Source organism: Macaca thibetana, chromosome 13, assembly GCF_024542745.1.
Source record: "Macaca thibetana thibetana isolate TM-01 chromosome 13, ASM2454274v1, whole genome shotgun sequence".
In the NCBI taxonomy this organism is placed as follows: Eukaryota; Metazoa; Chordata; class Mammalia; order Primates; family Cercopithecidae; genus Macaca; species Macaca thibetana.
This window is the reverse complement of record NC_065590.1, coordinates 96,401,826-96,424,264: the sequence shown is the minus strand read 5'-3', so window position 1 is coordinate 96,424,264 and position 22,439 is coordinate 96,401,826. Positions and strand designations below refer to the sequence as shown.

Below are 22,439 nucleotides of genomic sequence, written 5' to 3'. Positions count from 1 at the left end.
AACTGACTTAAATTTGAGTATATGAAAAAATGCTTTAATTTTGAAAGTAATCACCGATCTTTCGGTGGATTTTTTGTTTAAGAATAAATTCAACAGCACTTTTTAACTAAGTTGCTGGGAGTTTTGCTTAATTGCAGTATTTTATGTTACTTGTTAACAAACTGAGCATCTGGCTCCACCTCCTGGTCAAAATGTATATAGCAGTATTACTAAACCAATACTCACGCAGCATCAGTTTGTAGAGGATTCAGGTATCGTCCTTGTTCTAAGTTTAACCTATAAACTTCAGAACTGTAAAGTAATAAAGAAAGTCAAAAACCTGCTAAACTACAATGAAACTTTAAGTAAATATAAATTTTATAAATATATATCACTCATAAGCCATCACTTCTTTTTATAAAACTGATACAAAAATGTATTCTAAATCTGAAAAATATTCACTTTATGAATTTGTTCACGTATAAAAGTGATTTAAACCATTCACATGCCAAGAAAATATTAAGTCATTACATAGTATACTATTTACAAATAAGATGGAGAATACAAGATGCAAAAGTACACGTAATGTATCTACATATGTATATAAGAAAGGACTAGAAGGAAACATATTAAGGATTGTCTCTGGGTGGTATAATTATGGCTGAATTTTTTCTTTTTTTTTGGGATGGAGTTTTGCTCTTGTTGTCCAGGTTGAAGTGCAACAGGGCAGTCTCAGCTCACAGGCGCCCATCACTACACTCAGCTAATTTTTTGTATTTTTAGTAGACACAGGGTTTCACCATGTTGGCCAGGCTGGTCTTGAACTCCTGACCTCAGGGGATCTGCCCACCTTGGCCTCCCAAAGTGCTGGATTACAAGCATGAGCCACAGTGCCCAGCCTGAATTTTTTCTTTTCTGTATTTTCCCAGTTTTCTAAAATGGGTATGTATTTGTATATATTTTTTCATGTATTTTATATATATACACACACACACATATATATACACACACATACATATAAACACACACACATAACAGCCACCAGCCAAATACCTGGTCAAATGCTACCTTTTTGATGACTATAAAAATAATATAGGCGGGACACAGTGGCTCATGCCTGTAATCCCAACACTTTGGGAGGCCGAGGTGGGCAGATCACGAGGTCAAGAGATCGAGACCATCATGGCCAATATGGTGAAACCCTGTCTCTACTAAAAATACAAAAATTAGCTGGGCGTGGCAGGGCGTGCCTGTAGTCCCAGCTACTCAGGAGGGTGAGGCAGGAGAATCGCTTGAACCTGGGAGGCGGAGGTTCCAGTGAGCGGAGATTGGACCACTGCACTCCAGCCTGGTGATGGAGCTAGACTTCATCTCAAAAGATAATAATAATAATAATACAGGCCAGGTACAGTAGCTCACACCCATAATCTCAACATTTTGTGAGGCCAAAGCAAGAGGATCATTTGAGCCCAGGAGTTCAAGACCAGCCTGGGAAACATAATGAGATCCCATCTTTATAAAAAACTAAAAACCAAAAAGGTACTTCGAATAAAAAGTTTTGAAATACTGTGCAATAGGGCTAAGAAACTGACTTTATCAACTACATTATACATGTATATATCTCCAAATTTAGCACCATAGTAACAGAAGCCAAAGATACAACTCCTAAATGAGTCGGTCACATGTAGGAATTATACCCTTTAAGCAACTTAAAAGCAAAGATAATGTCTTATTCTTCTTTAAAAAAATTAGTCCTTCAAATACTGCTGTACTTTCAGGGGGAAAAAAGGGGTGTTTCTATCGAAATTGTACTAAATTTTTGCCTACAATTTATCCTGTTAAATATTGTAGATAAATTGTCAATACTAACAGTCAAATAGATACACTAATGGCTTTGGTTAAATAAAAAAAAAAAAAAGCCGGGCGCGGTGGCTCACGCCTGTAATCCCAGCACTTTGGGAGGCCGAGACGGGCGGATCACGAGGTCAGGAGATCGAGACCATCCTGGCTAACACGGTGAAACCCCGTCTCTACTAAAAAATACAAAAAACTAGCCGGGCGAGGTGGCGGGCGCCTATAGTCCCAGCTACTCAGGAGGCTGAGGCAGGAGAATGGCGTGAACCCGGGGGGCGGAGCTTGCAGTGAGCTGAGATCCGGCCACTGCACTCCAGCCTGGGTGACAGAGCGAGACTCCGTCTCAAAAAAAAAAAAAAAAAAAAAAAAAAAAAAAAAACAAAAAAAACCGGGCCCAGCACTGTGGCTCATGCCTGTAATCCTAGCACTTTGGGAGGCCAAGGCAGGTGAATCACCTGAGGTCAGGAGTTCGAGACGAGCCTGGCCAACAAGGTGAAACCCTGCCTCTACTAAAAACACAAAAATTAGCTGGACTTGGTGGTGGGTACCTGTAGTCTCAGCTACTCGGGAGGCTGGGGCAGGAGAATCACTTGAACCCAGGAGGCGGATGTTGCTGTGAGCCAAGATCGTACCACTGCACTCCAGCCTGAGCGACAGAGCGAGAATCCCTCTCAAAAAAAAAAAACAAAAAAAAACAAAAACAAAACAAAAAACATGGGTAGATAGTGGTGTTCTAAAGTTATGACTTCTGTCCTAATTAATTTCTTAAATACATTTACTACTTAATGGTTTTGAAACAACTGTTTAATTTTTTAAAATTTTGAAAACTTGCTAATGACCTTTTGTTCAGAATTTCGTAGACTGTTTAATGTAGGACATCAACTACACAATGAAAGATGCTTGAAATGCTTTTGTCATTTCATGCAAATCAAATTAAATCAAACTATCAAATTACCAAAAATAATAAAGCCCTCTCCCAATTTTTTTAAACTAGAATCCATAACCACATATGACCTATTAATCACAAAGTGATCAGATAGAAACTGATTACTGACATGAAACAATCTTAGAGACAGAAATCTAGAAGATAAACAGATAACTAAAATACCGTGTCTCGTAAATTGTGGTAACTGGGCTAAACTGAAAAGGTTCACACACTTCCCATCAGTATTTCCCAATGAGGCAGGTAACTATCAAAGATATTTTTAACATTAGAAAATATTGTATTAAGCAAAACAACAGTTGTTAAAACAGCATATGTAGATTATGTACCATATGTAGATTATGTAGTACCATATGTAGATTATGTAGAAATCAATTATGTAGAAAATAATTTTTTTTTTTGCCTATCCTTTGTTTTGTACTTTTTTTTTTTTTTTTTAAAGAGCCACATATCACTTTTTTATTAAAGCAAGCTATCTACAGAAATTGTACAAGAAATTTAGGAACAGAAGTTAGTTGTTTTAGGAGGTGAAAAGGAGAAAGAGGGACTAGATCCGATACCTTGCACCAACAAAGTACAAGTCACAAGATGGATAGTGGTAAGAGAAATCTCTCCCGAACTTTGGTATTCTGGTTTTGTAGTAAAAACCTGATTGTGAATGAAATTCAATGTATCTATCATTATGTAAGAAGACAATCTGAAAATAAAACAAAAAAAATTAATTTGCTTAGGTTCCTAGTTAGGTGTTTATTTCATTATCACTAAAAAACTGGCAAACCAAGAAAAACTCTTACCTCTCTCTCTCTCTCTCTGTCTAAACACACGTCTGTGCACACACCCTCCACTGGGATTAAGAATGAAAACTCCCCAATGGTTCCTTAATGCCCTCCTGCATCCTGATAGCTTTTCTGCAAACCTTACCTACTAATTAAAGACTTGCAACAAATGCCCTTCATTGACCTGGCATGAGCATGTCATAACACAGAGCACTCTCATGGTACCCTCAATGAGCAGCTTCCTCTTTCACTTGGGAACACATTTAAATAATCCCGGCGGGGCGCAGTGGCTCACGCCTATAATCCCAGCACTTTGGGAGGACGAGGCGGGTGGATCACCTGAGGTCAGGAGTTTGAGACCAGCCTGACCAACATGGAGAAACCCCGTCTCTACTAAAAATACAAAAGTAGTTGGGCATGATGGCGGGCACCTGTAATCCCAGCTATTCGGGAGGCTGAGGCAGGAGAATCACTTGAACCCAGGAGGCAGAGGATGTGGTGAGCCAAGGTTGCACCATTGTACTCCCAGCCAGGGCAACAAGAGTGAAACTCTGTCTCAAAAAATAAAAAACAAAAAATGATAATAATAATCCCACCATTATCACACAAGGTATGATAAACTCCTTGTATCTTTGACTTTAGTGTCAAAGATACTCCTTGTAACTTGACTTTAGTGTACTAAAGGGGTATCTCAAACATCAACAGATGGTATTTAAAGGCAAATTCGTCAGTATTTAGAGAAAATACACTCTAAAATTACATGTTCCAAAACGTATGATAAATGACACCATAGACAAAAGGATAAACTGTACCAGATAGTTTCCAAAACTGAAAATACAAAGTCATGTCAGCTAAGAAAATTCAATTTTCTTTCAAGATGCCATTTGACATCACTAAAAATGTTTTACTTTTAAATCCAAGAGTTTACTGACAATTTTATAACTGTTGAAAGTGACTATAAGAGTTGAAAGATAGGTTGGGCGCCGTGTCTCACGCCTGTAATTCCAACACTTTGGGAGGCCAAGGCAGGCGGATCACTTGAGGTCAGGAGTTTGAGACCAGTCTGGCCAACCTGGTGAAACTCCATCTCTACTAAAAATACAAAAATTAGCCAGGTGTGGAGGCGCACACCTGTAGTCCCAGCTACTCAGGAGGCTGAGGCAGGAGAATCATTTGAACTCAGGAGGTTGATGCTGCAGTGATCCGAAATTAAGCCACTGCCCCTCCAGCCCGGGTGACAGAGCGAGGCCCTGTCTCCAAAAAAAGAGTTGAAAGATGGACTAATGGCACCAAAAAAAGAAATAAATCTACTTAGCTATATTTTGAACTGTTTCAGAATATACCCCAACAATTTGCAAAGTTAAAAAAAAAAAATTAAACATACAACCCTGCTAGTTTACTTTTCACATATAAATAAGAAAATGAAAGCAACCTGGTATATAAATCTAGGTTAAATGTAAAAATCAGAATCACAAATCTAGAATATAAGATGATATAAAACATAACTGCTGCCAATTCTTAAAAATATAAATAAGGTTTCATATATGATATGAAAAATTAACTTTGATATTAGATTGGCCAAAGGCTATCTGTATCATTGTATTATTAATAAAAAATGATGGGTTACATTTTACTACACAGCCATTTTTGTTTAACAATAGAACTACACAGCCATTTTAGTTTAACAATAAAAATATCATAAAACTGCTTATCATCAAAATAAATTCCACTCATTCATTTCTTGGGTCTAGTCAGTACAAACCAATGCTATAAAACATACCTTTGAGTAGTCATCAGACAAAATTTCAAAGGTGACAACTGAAAAACAAGAAATAGGAAAAATACAATTATCAATCAACATTCTTAACAATGCAAACTTGATGCAAAGATTCTAATTCAACACAGAAATTACGCACAAACCAGTTTTTTTCTGCCTCTACGTGAAACAAGAAAATTGTCATAGTATATTGTCCCAAAACACCAACAAAAACTTAAAAGCTTCATAATTTCTCAATACATATCAACTAGGTTTCTTGTAGAACTGAAAGCAAATTCACAAAATACAATGACTTCTAAATTCTGACACTCTTTCTGAGATGTTGAAAACAAAATCATTTTAAAGACTTTCAAGGCCGGGCGCAGTGGCTCAAGCCTGTAATCCCAGCACTTTGGGAGGCCGAGGCGGGCGGATCATGAGGTCAGGAGATCGAGACCATCCTGGCTAACATGGTGAAACCCAGTCTCTACTAAAAATACAAAAAATTAGCCAGGCGTGGTTGCTGGTACCTGTAGTCCCAGCTACTCGGGAGGCTGAGGCAGGAGAATAGCGTGAACCCGGGAGGTGGAGCTTGCAGTGAGCCAAGATCACACCACTGCACTCCAGCCTGGGCAACACAGTGAGACTCCGTCTCAAAAAAAAGAAAAGACTTTCAAATATACATTAAAGAACATTTAAAAAATTGTTGCTTAACAAAAAAGATAACAGTCATTTTTTTACCCATTCATAGTCTACCTGATAAACAAAAAGAGTGAAAAATAGCCATTATTAGTGGCACACAGAGTTTCTATTGTTTTCAATAAACAAAGTAAGACCCTATCACTATGGGGGAAAAAAAAAACAGAAAAAAAAATTAGCCAGGCATGGTGGTGCACACCTGTGGTCCCAGTTATTTGGGAGACTGAGATAGGCAGATCTCTAGAGCCTGGGTAGTTGAGGCTGCAGTGAGCTGTGACCACAACGCTGTACTCCAGCCTGGGTGACAGAAAAAGATCCTGTTTCTAAAAAGTAAAAAAAAAACAAACAAAACAAACAAACAAACAAACAAAAAAACAAAAAAAAACCCAAAGGGTGAAACAAGTTGGGAGACTATGCATATAATTCCACAGACCACATATCCCATTAACTCCTTTCCCCTCAATCCCAAATTCTAGGCCAATTGATAAAAGTACTTGAACTTTCTCATTTTAATTTGACTTTGGTGTCATTCAGAATTCTAAGAATGACCCCCAGTGACCTTTACTCTTGTATAACCCCCTTCCCTTGAGAGTGTGGGTGGAAACTGTGAATTGATAAGACACTGCTCTAGTGATTACACTACATTTTATGGCAAAGGGGAGATTTATAATCATATGAGCCCTTTAAAAGCAGAGTTTCAGCTGGGTGCGGGGGCTCACGCCTGTAATCCCAGCACTTTGGGAGGCCAAGGTAGGTGGATCACAAGGTCAGGAGTTCGAGACGAGCCTGGCCAAATGTGAAACCCCGTCTCTACTAAAAATACAAAAATTAGCTGGGCGTGGTGAAGTGCGCCCATAATCCCGGCCACTCAGGAGGCTGAGGCAGGAGAATCGCTTGAATCTAGGAGGTGGAGTTTACAGTGAGCCAAGATCGTGCCTCTGCACTCTAGCCTGGGTGACACAGCAAGATTCTGTCTCAAAAATAAATAAATAAAAAATAAAAGCAGAGTTTCTCTGGCTGGCAGCAGAATAAAAAGTCAGAGAGATCCAAAACACAAGGGGCTGGGTGCAGTGGCTCATGCCTGGAATCCCAGCACTTTGGGAGACCAAAGCGAAAGGATGGCTGAGGCCAGGAGTTTGAGACCAGCCTGGGCAACATGACTAGACTCCATCTCTACAAAAAATTATAAAATTAGTGGGGCGTGGTGGCTCACATCTGTAGTTCCAGCTACTTGGGAGGCTAAGGTAGGAGGATCACTTGAGCCCAGGAGTTCAAGGCTACAGTAAACTATGATCACACCACAGTACTCCAGTCTGGGCAACAAGATCCTATCTCTTTAAAAAAATAATAAATAAATAAAAGAAAGAAAAGAAAAACAGGGAGGATGTGATGAGCTTTTGCTGGTTTGAAGGTGGAGGTGAGCGTGTGATGAGAAATGCATGTAGCCTCTAGAAGCACAGAGTGGCCCCCAGCTGACAGCCAGAAGGAAATGGGAACCCAATCCTATAACCACAACAAACTGAATACTGACAACAACCTGAGTGTGTTTGGAAGCAAATTCCTTTTGATTTTTTATTTTTATTTTTTTTTGGGGGGGCTTTCTCTGAAAACCAGAAAAGCTGCTAGTCAATTCTAAAAGAACTACAAACTAACACGTGGAAGCATATTCTTTTCCAGCACCTCCAAGTCAGAGCTCCACCTGGTCAACACTCTATGAGCACAGAAGCTGCACAGACTTAAGATCCACACAACTGTGAGCTACTAAATGGATGTTTTAAGCCATCTGGATTGTAGTACAGTAATCTGTTATATAGCAATAAAAAAAAATTACAAACTGTTCTCATTTTAAAACCAGAAAAGCAAACAACATAAAAAGTCATTTTCACAAATTCAAATTTAGCTTTTTACTCACCTTCTGAATCTAAACACCTTTCAAACTTCAAGGATAACTGATAGGTGTCATAACATCGAACCCGAGGTTTATATGTTCCTACAAAAAATTAATGTGATGTAAAACCTAAAGACATACTTTCATAGTCAACATCCACAGATACATTGAGTGTACCTCTTGTTCAGAGATAGGCAGGATTAATTGTAATCAAATCAAAAGAAAGGAATGTAAAAGCAGCTCCTCTCAAACACCCCAAGGAAAAACTGAGCAAAAGCTAAACAAGCAAGTCATAGAAAACCAAACAAAATTACTAAGAAACTTTACAAGTAATCTAACAAAATACATGAAAACGACGAAACAGTTTGTCCACCAGAATGGCAAAGATTTAAAAAACGGTTAGTATCTGTGTTGGTGAAAGTGTAAAATATTCCCATATACTGTTGTTGATTAGTATACAATTGATACAACTTCTTTGAAGGATAATCCCTAAAATACATGATGTTTCTATACTTTCAATCTATATTTCAACTCACACAAATTGAACTCACGGAAATATATCCACAAGCCTGCCAAAGATATCAAGAATGTTCACTGCAGCATTATTTATAAATGGTCAGCAACTGAAAGCAAATAAAATGTCCACTGACAGGAAAATGGTTGAATGACTGACAATAAATCCACGCAAGGGAATATTACATAGCCCATAAAGTGGATGAGGCAGACCTGTAGTAACCACTGACATGGAAAGCTGCCAAAACGTACTATAAAGTAAAAGTACACAGAGAGAGCACAGGCGAGTGCTGGAATATGATCCATATAATACAATCCCAATTTTGTACAATGCAATGGCAACTTTGGTACTCTGCCTTTTTTTTTTTTTTTTTTGAGACAGTCTCATTCTATCGTTTAGGCTGGGGTGCAATGGCGTGATCTCGGCTCACTGTAACCTCAGCCTCCCAGGTTTAAGCGATTCTCCTGCCTCAGCCCCCTGAGTAGCTGGGATTACACATGCAGGCCACCATGACCAGCTAATTTTTGTATTTTTGGTAGAGATGGGGTTTTACCATGTTGGTCAGGCTGGTCTCGAACTCCTGACCTCAGGTGATCTACCCGTGTTGGCCTCCCAAAGTGCTGGGATTGCAGGTGTGAGCCATCGAGCCCAGCCTTTTTTTTTCTCTTTGAAATGGAGTCTTGGTCTGTTGCCCAGGCTGGAGTGCAGAGAAGCAATCTCGGCTCACTGCTACCTCTGCCGCTTGGATTCAAGTGATTCTCCTGCCTCAGCCTCCCAAGTAGCTGGGATTATAGGTGCCTGCCACCACATCTGGCTAATTTTTGTATTTTTAGTAGAGACAGGGTTTCACCATGTTGGCCAGTGTGGTCTCGAACTCCTGAGTTCAGGTGATCTGCCTGCCTCAGCCTCCCTAAGTGTTAGGATTATAGGCATGAACCACTGTGCCTGGCCTAACTTTGGCACTTTATAAGGCAAAAGTTGGAGGAACTAACTTCACAATGATAGTCTATCTCCGTGAAGTGCAGTTTCGGAGACTTTCATATTTTATGTTATGTATTTCCAATAAAAATATCTTAAAACAATGAGGTAGTCCTTTGTTTACTGACATAGATCAAAACCCAAGATTTCATTTAAAAAAAAAAAAAAAAAAAAAGGTTATTTTGTGGGGTTTTCTTTGGTGAATTTCTTTTTCCTTTTTTGAAATGGGGTTTCACTCTGTCAACCAGGCTGGAGCACAGTGGTGCAATCACGGCTGACTGCAACCTCAACCTCCCTCGGCTCCAGTGATCCTTCCACCTCCGCTTCCAAAGTAGCAGGGACCAAGAGGCGCCTGCCACTATGACTGGCTAATTTTTGTATTTTTTGTAAAGATGGGGTTTCACCGCATTGCCCAGGCTTGCCTCAAACTCCTGGACTCAAGTGATCCACCCACCTCAGCCTCCCAAAAGTGCTGGAATTATAGGCATGAACCACCACACCCAGCTTAAAAAAGAGAAGTTTAAAACCAGTAAATATAAGCCCACTGTCGTATGGCAATAATTTTAATAGATTTGTATGCATGTGTGTATGTGTATATATACACACATATATATGCATGTGTGTATATATGTGTGTATATATATCTACATTCATACAGATATATACACACAATTTTATGCGCGCACACACACAGAAAATTTGAAAGGCCACACATAAAACTTTTAATATAGCCAGGACCTGTATTCCACTGTCGTTTGTTTTTGGGGCTTTAATTTTTTTCAGAGACAGGGTCTTGCTCTGTTGCCCAGGATGGAGCACAGTGGTACAATCATAGCTCGTTGCACCTCAAACTGCTAGGCTCAGGCAATCCTCCTGCCTCTGCCTCGTGAGCAGCTGACACTATAGATGCACACCACCACATTCAACTAATTTTTTTATTTTATTGTAGGGACAGAATCTTGCTGTGTTGCTCAAGCTGGTCTTGAACTCCTGGCCTTAAGTAATACTCCTGCGTCAGCCTCCCAAAGTGCAGGGATTATAGGCATGAGCTACTGTACCCTGTTTTTTATTGCTATGTTGTTTAAAAGGCTTACAAGTATTACTTTGGCCATCGGGGGGAAAAAGTGGTAAAAAATATAAACATTAATAAAAGTAGGCCCTCTATTTTTTATCTTTCATCCCCACGTAACGGAAAAAACTAACACCACCACTAACAATAGATTTAAATCTGGCATGATCATAAACCCAATGCTTCCAAAAGGAATGAAGAGGCCGGTCACTTCCATAACAAAACAATACTTAGCACATCCCCTGGGTTCATTCCCTTAGATAATCTATTTCCCCAACCAGAATGAAGGGTCTTCAGGGCCAATCTCATTCAACTTGTTTTTAGCCACACAGCCTAGAACACCAAAGGGAATCTGAGAAAGAAGTACGGACAGATACCGACATTGAAAGAAAAACCTCTACCAAACTAAATGGAGAAGCAAGTGACACTCCAACTCCATTTCCCCTACCAGTACCAGAAAAAGGCCTCGAGGAAAGTCAAACCAGAAGGACTCTGGACTTTACAATTGTGCTGTCCAATATGGCAGCCACTAGCAATGCATAGCTATCTAAATTAAAAATAATTAAAATCAAATTAAATTTAAGATTCCAGCTGGGTGCTGTGGCTCATGCCTATAATCCCAGCACTTTGAGAGACAGGTGGACAACCGCTTGAGTCCAGGAGTTTGAGACCAATGTGGGCAAAATACCCCATCTCTACTAAAAGAAACTTTTTTTTTGGCCTGGCACGGTGGCTCACACCTGTAATCCCAACACTTTGGGAAGCCGAGGTGGGCAGATCATCTGAGGTCGGGAGTTCAAAACCAGCCTGACGCACATGAAGAAACCGAATCTCTACTAAAAATATAAAACTTAGCCAGGCGTGGTGGCATATGCCTGTAATCCCAGCTACTTGGGAGGCTGAGGCAGGAGAATTGCTTGAACCAGGGAGGCAGAGGTTGCGGTGAGCCAAGATCGCGCCATTGCATTCCAACCTGGGCAACAAGAGCGAAACTCCGTCTCAAAAAAAAAAAAAAAAAAAAAAAAAATTTAATTAATGGCCATAGTGGTGAGCACCTATAGTTCTAGCCACTCAGGAAGCTGAGGAAGGAGGATGGCTTGAGCCCAAAAGTTCAAGGTTACGAGTGAAACCCTGTCTCTAAAAAAAAAATGAAATTCAGTTCCTCAGTCTCACTACCATGTTTCACATTTTCTTCCTTTTCTTTTTTTTTGAGACAGAGTCTCACTCTGTTGCCCAGGGTAGAGTGCAATGGCACGATCCTGGCTCACCTCTGCCACCTGGGTTCAAGCAATTCTCATGCCTCAGCCTCCAAGTAGCTGGGATTACAGGTGCACCCCACCACGCCCAGCTAATTTATTTTTAACAGAGACAGGATTTCAACATGTTGGGCAGGTTGGTCTTGAACTCCTGGCCTCATGTGATCTGCCTGCTTCAGCCTCCCAAAGTGCTGGGACTACAGGCGTGAGCCACCCTGCTCAGCCCACATATTATTTATGAAATATTTTTAAGATAAAATAAAACTGAGAAGTTCTGAATAAGAAGGATAGTCATTAGGCCAGGCCCAGTGGCTCACACCTATAATCCCAGCACTTTGGGAGGCCCAGTCGGGTGGATCACTTGAGGCAAGGAGTTCCAGACCAGCCTGGCCAACATGGTAAAACCCTATATCTACTAAAAAAATACAAATATTATCTAGGTGTGGTGGTGCACACCTGTAGTCCCAGCTATTCAGGAGACTGACGCAGGAGAATCACTTGAACCCGGGAGGCGGTGGCTGCAGTCAGCCAAAACCATGCCACTGTGCTCCAGAATGGGTGACAGAGTGAGACTCTGTTTAAAACAAAACAAAAAAAAAAAAAAAAAAAAAGAAGAAGAAAAGCCACCAATTTTGCATAGAAACAGAGGATGATTTCATAAAAGAAAGTGTCATTTAACAAATCTGTATCCTAGCTTTCTTAAGTACTAGATCTGTGAGCTTAGACAAGTCACTTAATATCTCTGGATCTATACAATGAAGAAAATTTAAGTTTCTTCTAGTCTTCAATAAGGGTGTCCATATATCTTAGATTTCCTCAATTCTTTTTACCAGTTTCTGAACATAAAACTGAAGGCTAAGAGATGTAGATAGTGTTAGTTAGTACTGAGATAATCATTAACACAAAGCAAAAGAGACTGGCCTGTGTGGGTATAAAAGGTGTTACCAAAAAGAAAGTGGTTGGAAAAGGAATACTGATACCAGCAAAAAATGTTTGGACAATATACAGGACTAATGCACCAAAATCACAACCACTAAAGGTTGGGTGACACTGTTCAACACTCCAACACAGTAAAAGTTCTCTATATTTCATGATTTTTTGATAATGATAAATACTGTTAATGTAAAATCTTAGGGATATTTTTAAAAATTAGTACATTATACAGAAACCCATGTTATAAGTGACCTTTTCTGAACCTCTCATTCATTGTTAGTAGGAGTACAAATGATACGATCACTTTGGGGAAAGACTTGGAAGTTTCCCAGATTACTAAACATACACCTACCCAGGACCCAAAAATTCCACTCCTAGGTATTTACCAAAGACATGAAAGCATATACCCACAAAACAGACTTCTATGCAATTGTTCAGAGTGCTTTATTAGTAATAGCCAAAAAACTGAATGAAAATAGCCCAGGTGCTCATTACATGGAGAATGAGTAAATAAACTGTGGTTTAGTCATCTAATAATATTCTTTGGTAATAAAAAAAAGAAGCTATTGACACATATAACAACATGTATGAATCTCAAATACAAAATCCTACATGAAATAAGTCTCACAGAGAAAGAACATACAGTGTATGACTACATTTATATTAAGTTCTAAAACAGACTAAACTTGTCTATACTGAAAAAAATCAGCAACGGTTGTCTCTGCACGAGTGGGAGACATTTTCTGCAGGAAAAAAACGTTCTGTATCTTGATAGAGCTTTGAGTTACACAAGCATGTGCGTTTGTCAAAACTAATCAAATGGTAAACTTAGGATCTGTGCATTTCACCGATATAAATTTATCTTGAAAAAAGCCATAAGTAAATATTGATAAATATTGAACTCCAGCTAATGATATACATGCTAAGGTGTTTTGGGGTGAAGTACACTGGTATCTTCAACTTACACTGATATGCATCAAAGAAACAAGATGGACTGATGTATGAACAAAGAGACAGATGCATGGGATAAATCAAATACTGCAGAGTAAACTATTTACTGTGGAATTTAGGTAGTAGTTAAGTGGGTGTTTATAATTTTTTCAATATTTCTGTGCGTTTTAAGTTTTTTATAATAAAACATTATGGTTAAAAACAACAACAACAAAAAAAATCTTTCCCATCACAGCATTTCCTGGTATAAAACGCATGGAAATCATAACCAAAAAGATGCTTACCAGTTGCTAAAATGTACTGTCCGTCTTTTGACACCTTAATAGTGGTACATACAGTAGGCATTTCAAAATCCTGAATAAGTTCAATTCTCCTACGGACATCTAAAAGGAGAGAAAAAAACAACTTAGTTTAGCTAACATGTGCTTATTCTCTAACATAAGACAAATGTGTGCCAAGCAGTCACCACAACCATAAACAGGTAAAATTCATCCCAAATGCTTCCCAGCCTTGGGAAATGGTTGGCCTTCCAGCCCAACCATTAAACAGCAAAGGTTTTTTTCCTTAGCTCATATATTGTTTTTCTAAGCTAAGTATTTCATTTTCACTTTTCAAGAGGAAAAAAACTATCGCCATTAATTGAAAAAAAAAAAAATTTCCACAACAGTGTATCAAACATTCAGTGTTATAGGAGGAAGACCATAAACATTAAACCACTTTTTGAGACAGGGTCTCACTCTGTTACCCAGGCTGTAGTGCAGTGGCACGATTATGGCTCACTGCAGCCTCAACCTCCTAGGCTCAAGCGATCCTCACACCTCAGCCCCCCAAAGAGCTAGGACTATAGGCGTATGCCACTGCACACAGGTATTTTTGTATTTTTGTAGAGATGGGGTTTTGCCACATTGCCCAGGCTGGTCTCGAACTTCTAGGCTCAAGCAATCCTCCCACTTCAGCCTCCCAAAGTTCTGGGACTGCAGGAGTGAGCCACTGCACCAGGCCCCTAAACCACTATTATTACTCAATCACGGCAAAGAAAAAAATCTTATAATTTTTTTTTTCTCCTAAATGACAGGTTTAAGCCTCCAAACTCTTTTTTTTTTTTTTTTTTTTTTGAGACAAAGTCTTACTCTGTTGCCCAAGTTGGAGTGCAGTGGCACAATCTTGGCTCACTGCAAAATTCACCTCCCAGGTTCAAGCGATTCTCCTGCCTCAGCCTCCTGAGTAGCTGGGGCTACAGGCACGTGCCACCATGCCTGGCTAATTTTTGTATTTTTAGTAGAGATGGGGTTTCACTATGTTGGCCAGGCTGGTCTTGAACTCCTGACCTCGTGATCTGCCCGCCTGGGCCTCCTAAGGTGCTGGGATCAGAGGCGTAAGCCACCATGCCTGGCCCAAACTCTTAAGTTTATATAAGAAACTACTACCAAGCTGACTTATGCCTCTGTTGGCACCAATTATCTGCAGACAAGAGGAAATCCCTTTGATACCTTAGGTCTTTAAAGAATAAGTTAAACAAAAATATGGGAAAATAAATTTTCTTTTATATGTGACAAGCTATAATGAAGAAAACATAATGAAAACTTGTTTACCGAAATTATTTAAGTTAGAATTTTTCTTACAATTTCTTGCTGCCGTAAATTTAAAAGAATCATCTTCTACAATCATCTTTTAATGTTCAGGTTCATACATCCTACATGTAAAATTCCTTTCTTCAAAAAATGCTCATTGTCTCTGTATCTCAAACACTGATAAATGGATTTAATTCACAGGATAAGATTTTGATACACCAGAGAGCAAAGCAATAGGAGAGGCAGTCCCCCTTGGACCTGCATGCTTACTGGGTATGGCGAGATTGCAAGGCCCCAGTCACTCTAACCTGAGCCATTTCTCAGGGTTGTTTACGCTGCTGAGAACCTTGACAGACACATCCCTTCTAGACAAAGCACAGCTTTGCTTACTGCTTGCTAGAAAAACAGTGGACTTCCCAAGCTGTGTTGCTCAGCCACAACACAAATCCACTGTGTGCCAGGCATCCATCTGGACTGTGCTAAGTGTCTCCAGGAGACTCAAGAGGGGAACTGGCACAAATATGCTGATGTTCATTCTATTTACTGTGCTGTGAGTAATAAAATATGCATCTCTAACCCAGGAGTCTTGCGTCTTACCGTTGTTATCCATGAAACAGTAACAGGCTAACTCATTAGTTAATAAGGTAAAATCAAAATCCCATACCCACCAGGAACATACCAACCACAGTAAAAAGTTTCTTAAGAAGGAGAAAGGCAGCCAGGCGTGGTGGCTCATGCCTATAATCCCAACACTTTGGGAGGCCAAGGCGGGAGGATCACCTGAGGTGGGGAGTTTGAGACCAGCCTGACCAACATGGAGAAACCCCATCTCTACTAAAAATAGAAAAAAAATTAGCCAGGCATGGTGGCTTGTAATCCCAGCTGCTCAGCAGGCTGAGGCAGGAGAATTACTTGAATCTGGGAGGTGGAGGTCGCAGTGAGCCAAGGTCGCACCATTGCACTCCAGCCCAGGGAACAAGACTGAAACTCTGTCTCAAAAAAAAAAAAGAAGAAGAAGAAGGAGAAGGGCTGGGTGCAGAGGCTCATGTCTGTAATACCAAAACTTTGGGAGGCCAAGGTTCGGGAGGACTGCTCAAGCCCAGGAGTTAGAAACCAGTCTGGGCAACACAGCGAGACCCCATGTCAAAGGAAAAAAAAAAAAAAGGAAAGAGACAACAGCATTCATTTTCCACTATATGTTACTGCATTCTTATAAATCCTCACTTGTATATGATAACAGCAAATGAGTAAAAGCATTAGAACACGGATCACTAATGCAGCTGAAGCGGGAAAAAACAATACTCACCTACATCTTTCTTCTGTAGTGCTCTCTTCTTCCTATCAGAAAGCCACTTAAAGAAAATGAAGAGACTTTATTTTAAAACAAATTTTGCTAAATTTTTTTCAGCTTGCAAAATCAATACAAGCTTATATTTAAAAATTCAAACTTTATAGGAATATATAACACATGAAGCAAAAAAATTCTCTAATCCTAACTCTACTCTTAACATATTAAATATCTCCTGGCTTTTTTTCTTGTGTATACTTACATACATTAGATAATTTCTTTTATTTTTACTTTTTTAGAGACAGGGTCTCATGCTTGCCCAGTCTAGAGTACAGTGATGCAGCGTGACTGCAGCTCACCGAAGCCTCAAGCTCCTGGGCTCACACAATCCTCTCACCCTTGCCTTCCACAATGCTAGGTCTACTGACACGGGCCACCAGGCCCAGCCAGCTAAGAAATTTTTTGAACTACAACCTTTTACACAAGAGAAAACTAACCCATCTAACCTAATCCAATCTAAACTAACCCAATCCAATCTAAAGGAAAACAGAAAGCCTCAAATATTATGGGTTATAACTAAATATACAGAACAACTTAATTTATTTAAATGAGAATTTAAAAAGTAAAACATTTATAGGAGAATGTTTCTTATAGAAATATATTTTTTACAAAGAATAAAACCAGATAAGTAACTGACCAAATAGCTGATACTTGGCCAGGCACAGTGGCTCATGCCTATAATCCCAGCATTTTGGGAGGCTGATAGAGACCAGCCCGGCCAACATGGTGAAACCCTGTGTCTACTAAAATACAAAAAATTAGCCAGACGTGGTGGTGGGCACCTGTAATCCCAGCTACTTGGGAGGCTGAGGTAGGGGAATCACTTGAACACGGGAGGCGGAGGTTGCAGGGAGCTGAGATCTTGCTACTACACTCCTGCCTGGTGACTCCGTCTCAAAAAAAACAGGCTTAACCACTGGAAAACTAATGAAAATAAATTTAACAGCATTAAAAATACAACAAAAGCTGATTAACTCCAGAATGGGAGATTTTTAGGTCAAATTGTATGAACAAAAATCACAGCCCCAAGTCAAAAGTGTGATGGGGCTGGAAATGAAAATTAACTTTATTCATCAATACATTAAACAAATATTTATTTAGTATACTAAATGCCGGTAATTAGGTATAGCAGTAATAAATAAAACACGGAAAAAAAAAAAAAAAAACCCTCTTGGCTGGGTGCAGTGGTTCATACCTATAATCCCAGCACTGAGGCAAGGGTATCACTTGAGTCCAGGAGCTCGAGACCAGCCTGGCACTAAAGTGGGATCACTGTCTCTACCAAAAAAAAAAAAAGAAACTGGGCGTGCTGGTGCGCACCTGTAGTCCCAGCTACTCAGTAGGCTGAGGGGCAAGGATCGTTGAGCCCAAGGGAAGTCAAGGCTGAGGTGAGCCATGATTGTGCCACTGCACTCCAGCCTGGGCAATGAGTAAACCCCTGTCTCAAAAAAAAATTTAATTAATTAATTAATTAATCAATCTAAAAACCCCTCCTTTCATGAAGCTTTCTTTCAAGTGAGGGAACACCAACAAATAAGGAAGTAAAACAATTAAAAAGTCTGACGGTTATGTATGCCATGGAAAAAATAAAGCAAGAAGAGGAGATGAAGTGTTGGTGGAGAATTATAATTTTAAATAAGGTTAAGATTCTCTTGAGCAATGACCTGAAAGGCATGAGGAGGCAAGCCTGGTGAACATCTGGGAGAAAAGCAGGCAGGCAGGGGGAATCCCCAGCACCAAGGTCCTACGGCAAGAGTGTGCCTGGTCTCGAGCAGTAAGGAGACTTGTGAGGCCAGTGGAAGGTGGAGAACAGCGACCGTTGAGCTCAGAGAAAAGGGCAGGAAGGCACAACATCAAGTAGGACCTTATAGGCCACTCAAAGGACTCTGCTTTTCACCCCCAAGAGACCAGGAGCCACTGGAGGGTTTTGAGTAGAGGATCACTCTGCCAGCTTACTGATAACAGACTGTGGAATAAAGGGGTAGAGGGCGGAAACTGAGAAACAGCTTGGAAGTCAACTGCAATAACTGCAATTGCATAATCCAGGGTGACAGTGTCTTGATCAGTGGCGGTAATGGAGATGACTGGATTCTGGATCTATACTGAAGACAGAACCAACAGCATTTTCTAATGGACTGTATGAGAGCAAAGAAACAACAACAAAAAACCTCCAGTGCTTTTGGCATCAATGGCTTGAGGGATGGAGTTGCCACTGACTGAGAGAGCAAAGACCACTAGTTTGGAGGAGGGGCAAATGTGGGGGGAAAGCTGGTGTTCTACTTTGGACAAGTTAAGTTTGAGATACCTATCAGACATGCAAGTAGGGATGTCAAGAAACAGCTGGACACACAAGTCCAGTTCAGCGTAGAGGTAAGGGCTAGAAATGTCAATGTGATAGTTAAGGATACGCAGATGTGCTTAAAGCTGCATCGGATCACCTGGGGAGTAAATGTAGAGGCTTCTCTACATTAACAAAAAGGTAAAGCCCAGAAGGAGAGAAGCAATATTTGCACAGATCAGACAACAATAGGGTTCCACGTGTAGTTTAGGTACCACACCTCAAAGAAATAACCAGAAAACGGCCAGGGGCGGTGGCTCAAGCCTGTAATCCCAGCACTTTGGGAGGCCGAGGTGGGAGGATCACGAGGTCAGGAGATCGAGACCATCCTGGCTAACACGGTGAAACCCCGTCTCTACTAAAAATACAAAAAATTAGCTGGGCATGGTGGTGGGCACCTGTAGTCCCAGCTACTTGGGAGGCTGCGGCAGGAGAATGGCTTGAACCCAGAGGGCGGAGTTTGCAGTGAGCAGAGATGGCGCCACTGCACTCCAGTCTGGGTGACAGAGCAAGACTCCGTCTCAAAAAAAACAACAAACCAGAAAATATTAACCAGGACAAGCAGGGGGTTCCAAATCCACTCAGCTCAAGCTACTCTCCCTACCATTCCACTGGAACTCCTCACCAAGGTCAATGGTGCTGCATCATGCCAAAGTCGATGGTCTCTTTTCTGCCTTCATCTTACTGAAGCTCTCATTAGCAGTTGACACAGCTGACCACTCCTCCTCCTTGAAACACTTGCTTCTACAAAAGCACACATTTTCGAGTCTCCCCTTCCATCAGTGCTTACTACTCCTCCTTCTTTGCTGGGTTCCCCTCCTCTTCTTAGATGCAAACGTTAAGACTGCCTCAGGTCCTCAGCCCAGTTCTCTTCTGTTCATTCTCTCACAATTTGCTCTCACCTAGTCCCAAACGATGACAGTGACTTAACTGCAATCTCCATACTAGTATCCATGCAACTGCTAACTACTCAACATTTCCATTTGGTATGTATTAGAACTTCAAATGTTCACTATTGAAAATAAAAATCTTGGGCCAGGTGCAGTGACTCATGCCTGTAATCCCAGCACTTTGGGAGGCCAAGGCGGGTGGATCACGAGGTCAGATCGAGACCATCCTGGCCAACATAGTGAAACCCCGTCTCTACTAAAAATACAAAAATTAGCTGGGCCTGGTGGTGTGTGCCTGTAGTCCCAGCTACTGGGGAGGCTGAGGCAGGAGAACTGCTTGAACCCGGGAGGTTGCAGTGAACCAAGATCAGGCCATTGCACGCGATCTCAAAAAAAAAAAAAAAAAAAAAAAATCTTGATTCTTTTTGCTCACTACGTTCCTCCTCTCCACCCTTTAACGTGTTCCTTCTTGATTCTTCTCCATGTCAGTTAGCAGCACCACCATGCACCCACTTGTTCAGACTCAAAACTGAAGAGTTCTCTGATTCCTTCCTTTTTGTCACCTCAACTTCCCTCTACCAAGAATTCAATCCATTAGTAAGTTCCATCAGCCCTATCTACAAAATATGTCCTGAGTCACTGTGTCTTAGCATCTCCTTTCTTCCCAGGCAAGCCCAAGTCACCAAAGTCACTCACCCGGACTACCTAATTCATCCCCACTCGAACCCTCCCCAGCCAGTCATCTGTCACACAGCAGCCCACGTGGAAACACAACAGTGACTTCCAGCAGCACTAAGAATAAAACTTGAACTTCCTACCTTTCCTACCAGGCCTACCTCTCCAGCCTCATCCACTCTGCCTTCGCCCCCCTCACTCAACATACTACAATCACACCTGTGCCTCTTCCGGTCCTCCTACATATCCAGTACATTCCCATGTGGGGACCTTGGCACCTTCTGTTCTCAGCACTGAACTCTTCCCCCATCTTCACATGACTGACCCCTCTTCATCATTCAAGTTTCTGCTCATATGTCACCTCTTGTAGAGAGGCCTTCCCCGAAGGTTTTATCCAAAACACTTTCAATACTTTATCCAAAATGGCTCTCTTCTAATCATTCATCATGAAAAGTACTTTTTGACTACCTGAAATTGCCTTATTTGCTCACTTGTTTATTTTCCTTTTCCCCAACAGGGAACCTTATCTGAAATGTCCACCATATATCCCAATACTTAAAACAGAGTTGCTTGCACATAGTAACTTCTTAACAGGTGCGGAGAATGAATAAACAAAATGAGAAAGCTCATGAGGTGTGAAGAACAACTGGAAGACAGGGCAATATTTAAATCAGAATTTTAGGAAGAAAGGAAAAACCTAAGCACTGGCTCCAGATTTTTGTAGAAGCAGACACATGGAAGGAGGGCTATATTTATTCTGTTTTCCAAGGGCAGGACTCAGACCAACAGTGGCATGCTATAAGGTGACATATTTGAAAAACCACTTTCTAACAAGTGCAGAGTCTCAAAATGGAAATGAGCTTCCACAAAAGGTAGTGCTTGGACAGAGGCTTGATCACCACGTAGAAGAAACAAAAGAAAAGTTTCATAGCCTAGGTGTGTCATGCTGGACAAGTCACCATTCCCCTTCCTGGATCTCAGCTGCATATTAAACACATTATTAAATCTCAGCTGCATTATTAAACACGAGAAGATTGGAAGCGAATTACCGATTTGTCCAAGCCCTTTACAACTTTAAGACTAGGAATCAGGTTAAGTTCAGCATGTCTCGAAAATACTGTCCTCCACACCATAAATTCTGCAGATGCGAAGTCTGTATCTCCCTTGTTCACCGTTGTATCCCTAAGACCTGGCAAATGAAAGGGACTCCACAAACAGCTGATGGCCATATGGGGGAGAGATCTGTCCATGTTTTCCTTCTCAGTGTGTGGCAAGGACTGTGAACATCCAAAGAAGCCCAAATGGATGCGTTCTCTGGAACAGAAAACTTTACAAAAGTTCCAGCAAAGTTCACCGACCCTGACTATCCCTTGGTCCAGCTTCTGGCGCGGTGACGGCAGTGTCCTCGTTTCCCAATGCCGACACCTCCCCAGGAAACTGTCAGCCGCCTCTGGGCCTCCCCGAGTCGGGGGCTGACCAGGGTCCAGCTAAAACAGACGCTAGGGCCCAGGAGAGGGGCGGCTGTCCCACGAGGAGGACGACCCCAAAGAGTTCGTGAGGGGGCCGGAAAGTGACTCACCTCAGGAAGGGACTTGCCGCAGCTGAGACTGTAAATCTTCACTTCATTGAGGCTGGAAACCTGCATGGCGGCGCACAACACTGTTCAAGTCCCGGGTCCTTTCCTACCAGCGTGCTCGAACACCTGAATCCCCGGGCCTCAATGCCCCTGCTCCGCCGGCATGCGGCCGCTGGCGCCGGCTGATGACGCACTTCCGGGCGCCGGAAGACGTGCGCACGTTCCCAGAAGAGGGGAGGGGGTGAATGCGGGAAGAGCGGCGGCCGGTAGGGTAACTAGGGAAGTTCTGGCAACCCGGCGCGGCTGTCGGCGACTCTCCTACTGGCAAGACTAGACACTGCTCTCCCTGCTGTTAGCATCCCGAGCGGCAGGAGGAGGCTTTCGAGTCTCTGCCCAGGCCCAGATGTCATCCTTCCAGGCGGGGACGAGGCGGTTCAGCGAGCAA

The 22,439-nt window shown here is 41.4% G+C and overlaps 1 protein-coding gene across 2 annotated transcripts in view; it reads right to left on the bottom strand.

Annotated features, from left to right (window-relative positions):
- NOL10 (nucleolar protein 10) overlaps positions 1–22,185 on the bottom strand; it is a 114,917-nt gene extending 92,732 nt beyond the window's left edge. The window contains exons 1-7 of one of the 2 annotated variants that reach the window (XM_050753907.1): positions 21,998–22,185; positions 16,474–16,519; positions 13,881–13,979; positions 7,920–7,997; positions 5,333–5,370; positions 3,337–3,473; positions 226–291 (exon numbers count right to left, since the gene is read on the bottom strand). In XM_050753907.1, coding sequence (XP_050609864.1) covers positions 226–291; positions 3,337–3,473; positions 5,333–5,370; positions 7,920–7,997; positions 13,881–13,979; positions 16,474–16,519; positions 21,998–22,063 — 530 coding nt within the window. In that variant the 5' untranslated portion in view covers positions 22,064–22,185. The remainder of the gene's footprint in view (positions 1–225; positions 292–3,336; positions 3,474–5,332; positions 5,371–7,919; positions 7,998–13,880; positions 13,980–16,473; positions 16,520–21,997) is intronic. The other variant, XM_050753908.1, reaches the window with a different exon arrangement.
- Positions 22,186–22,439: the final 254 nt, after the last annotated feature.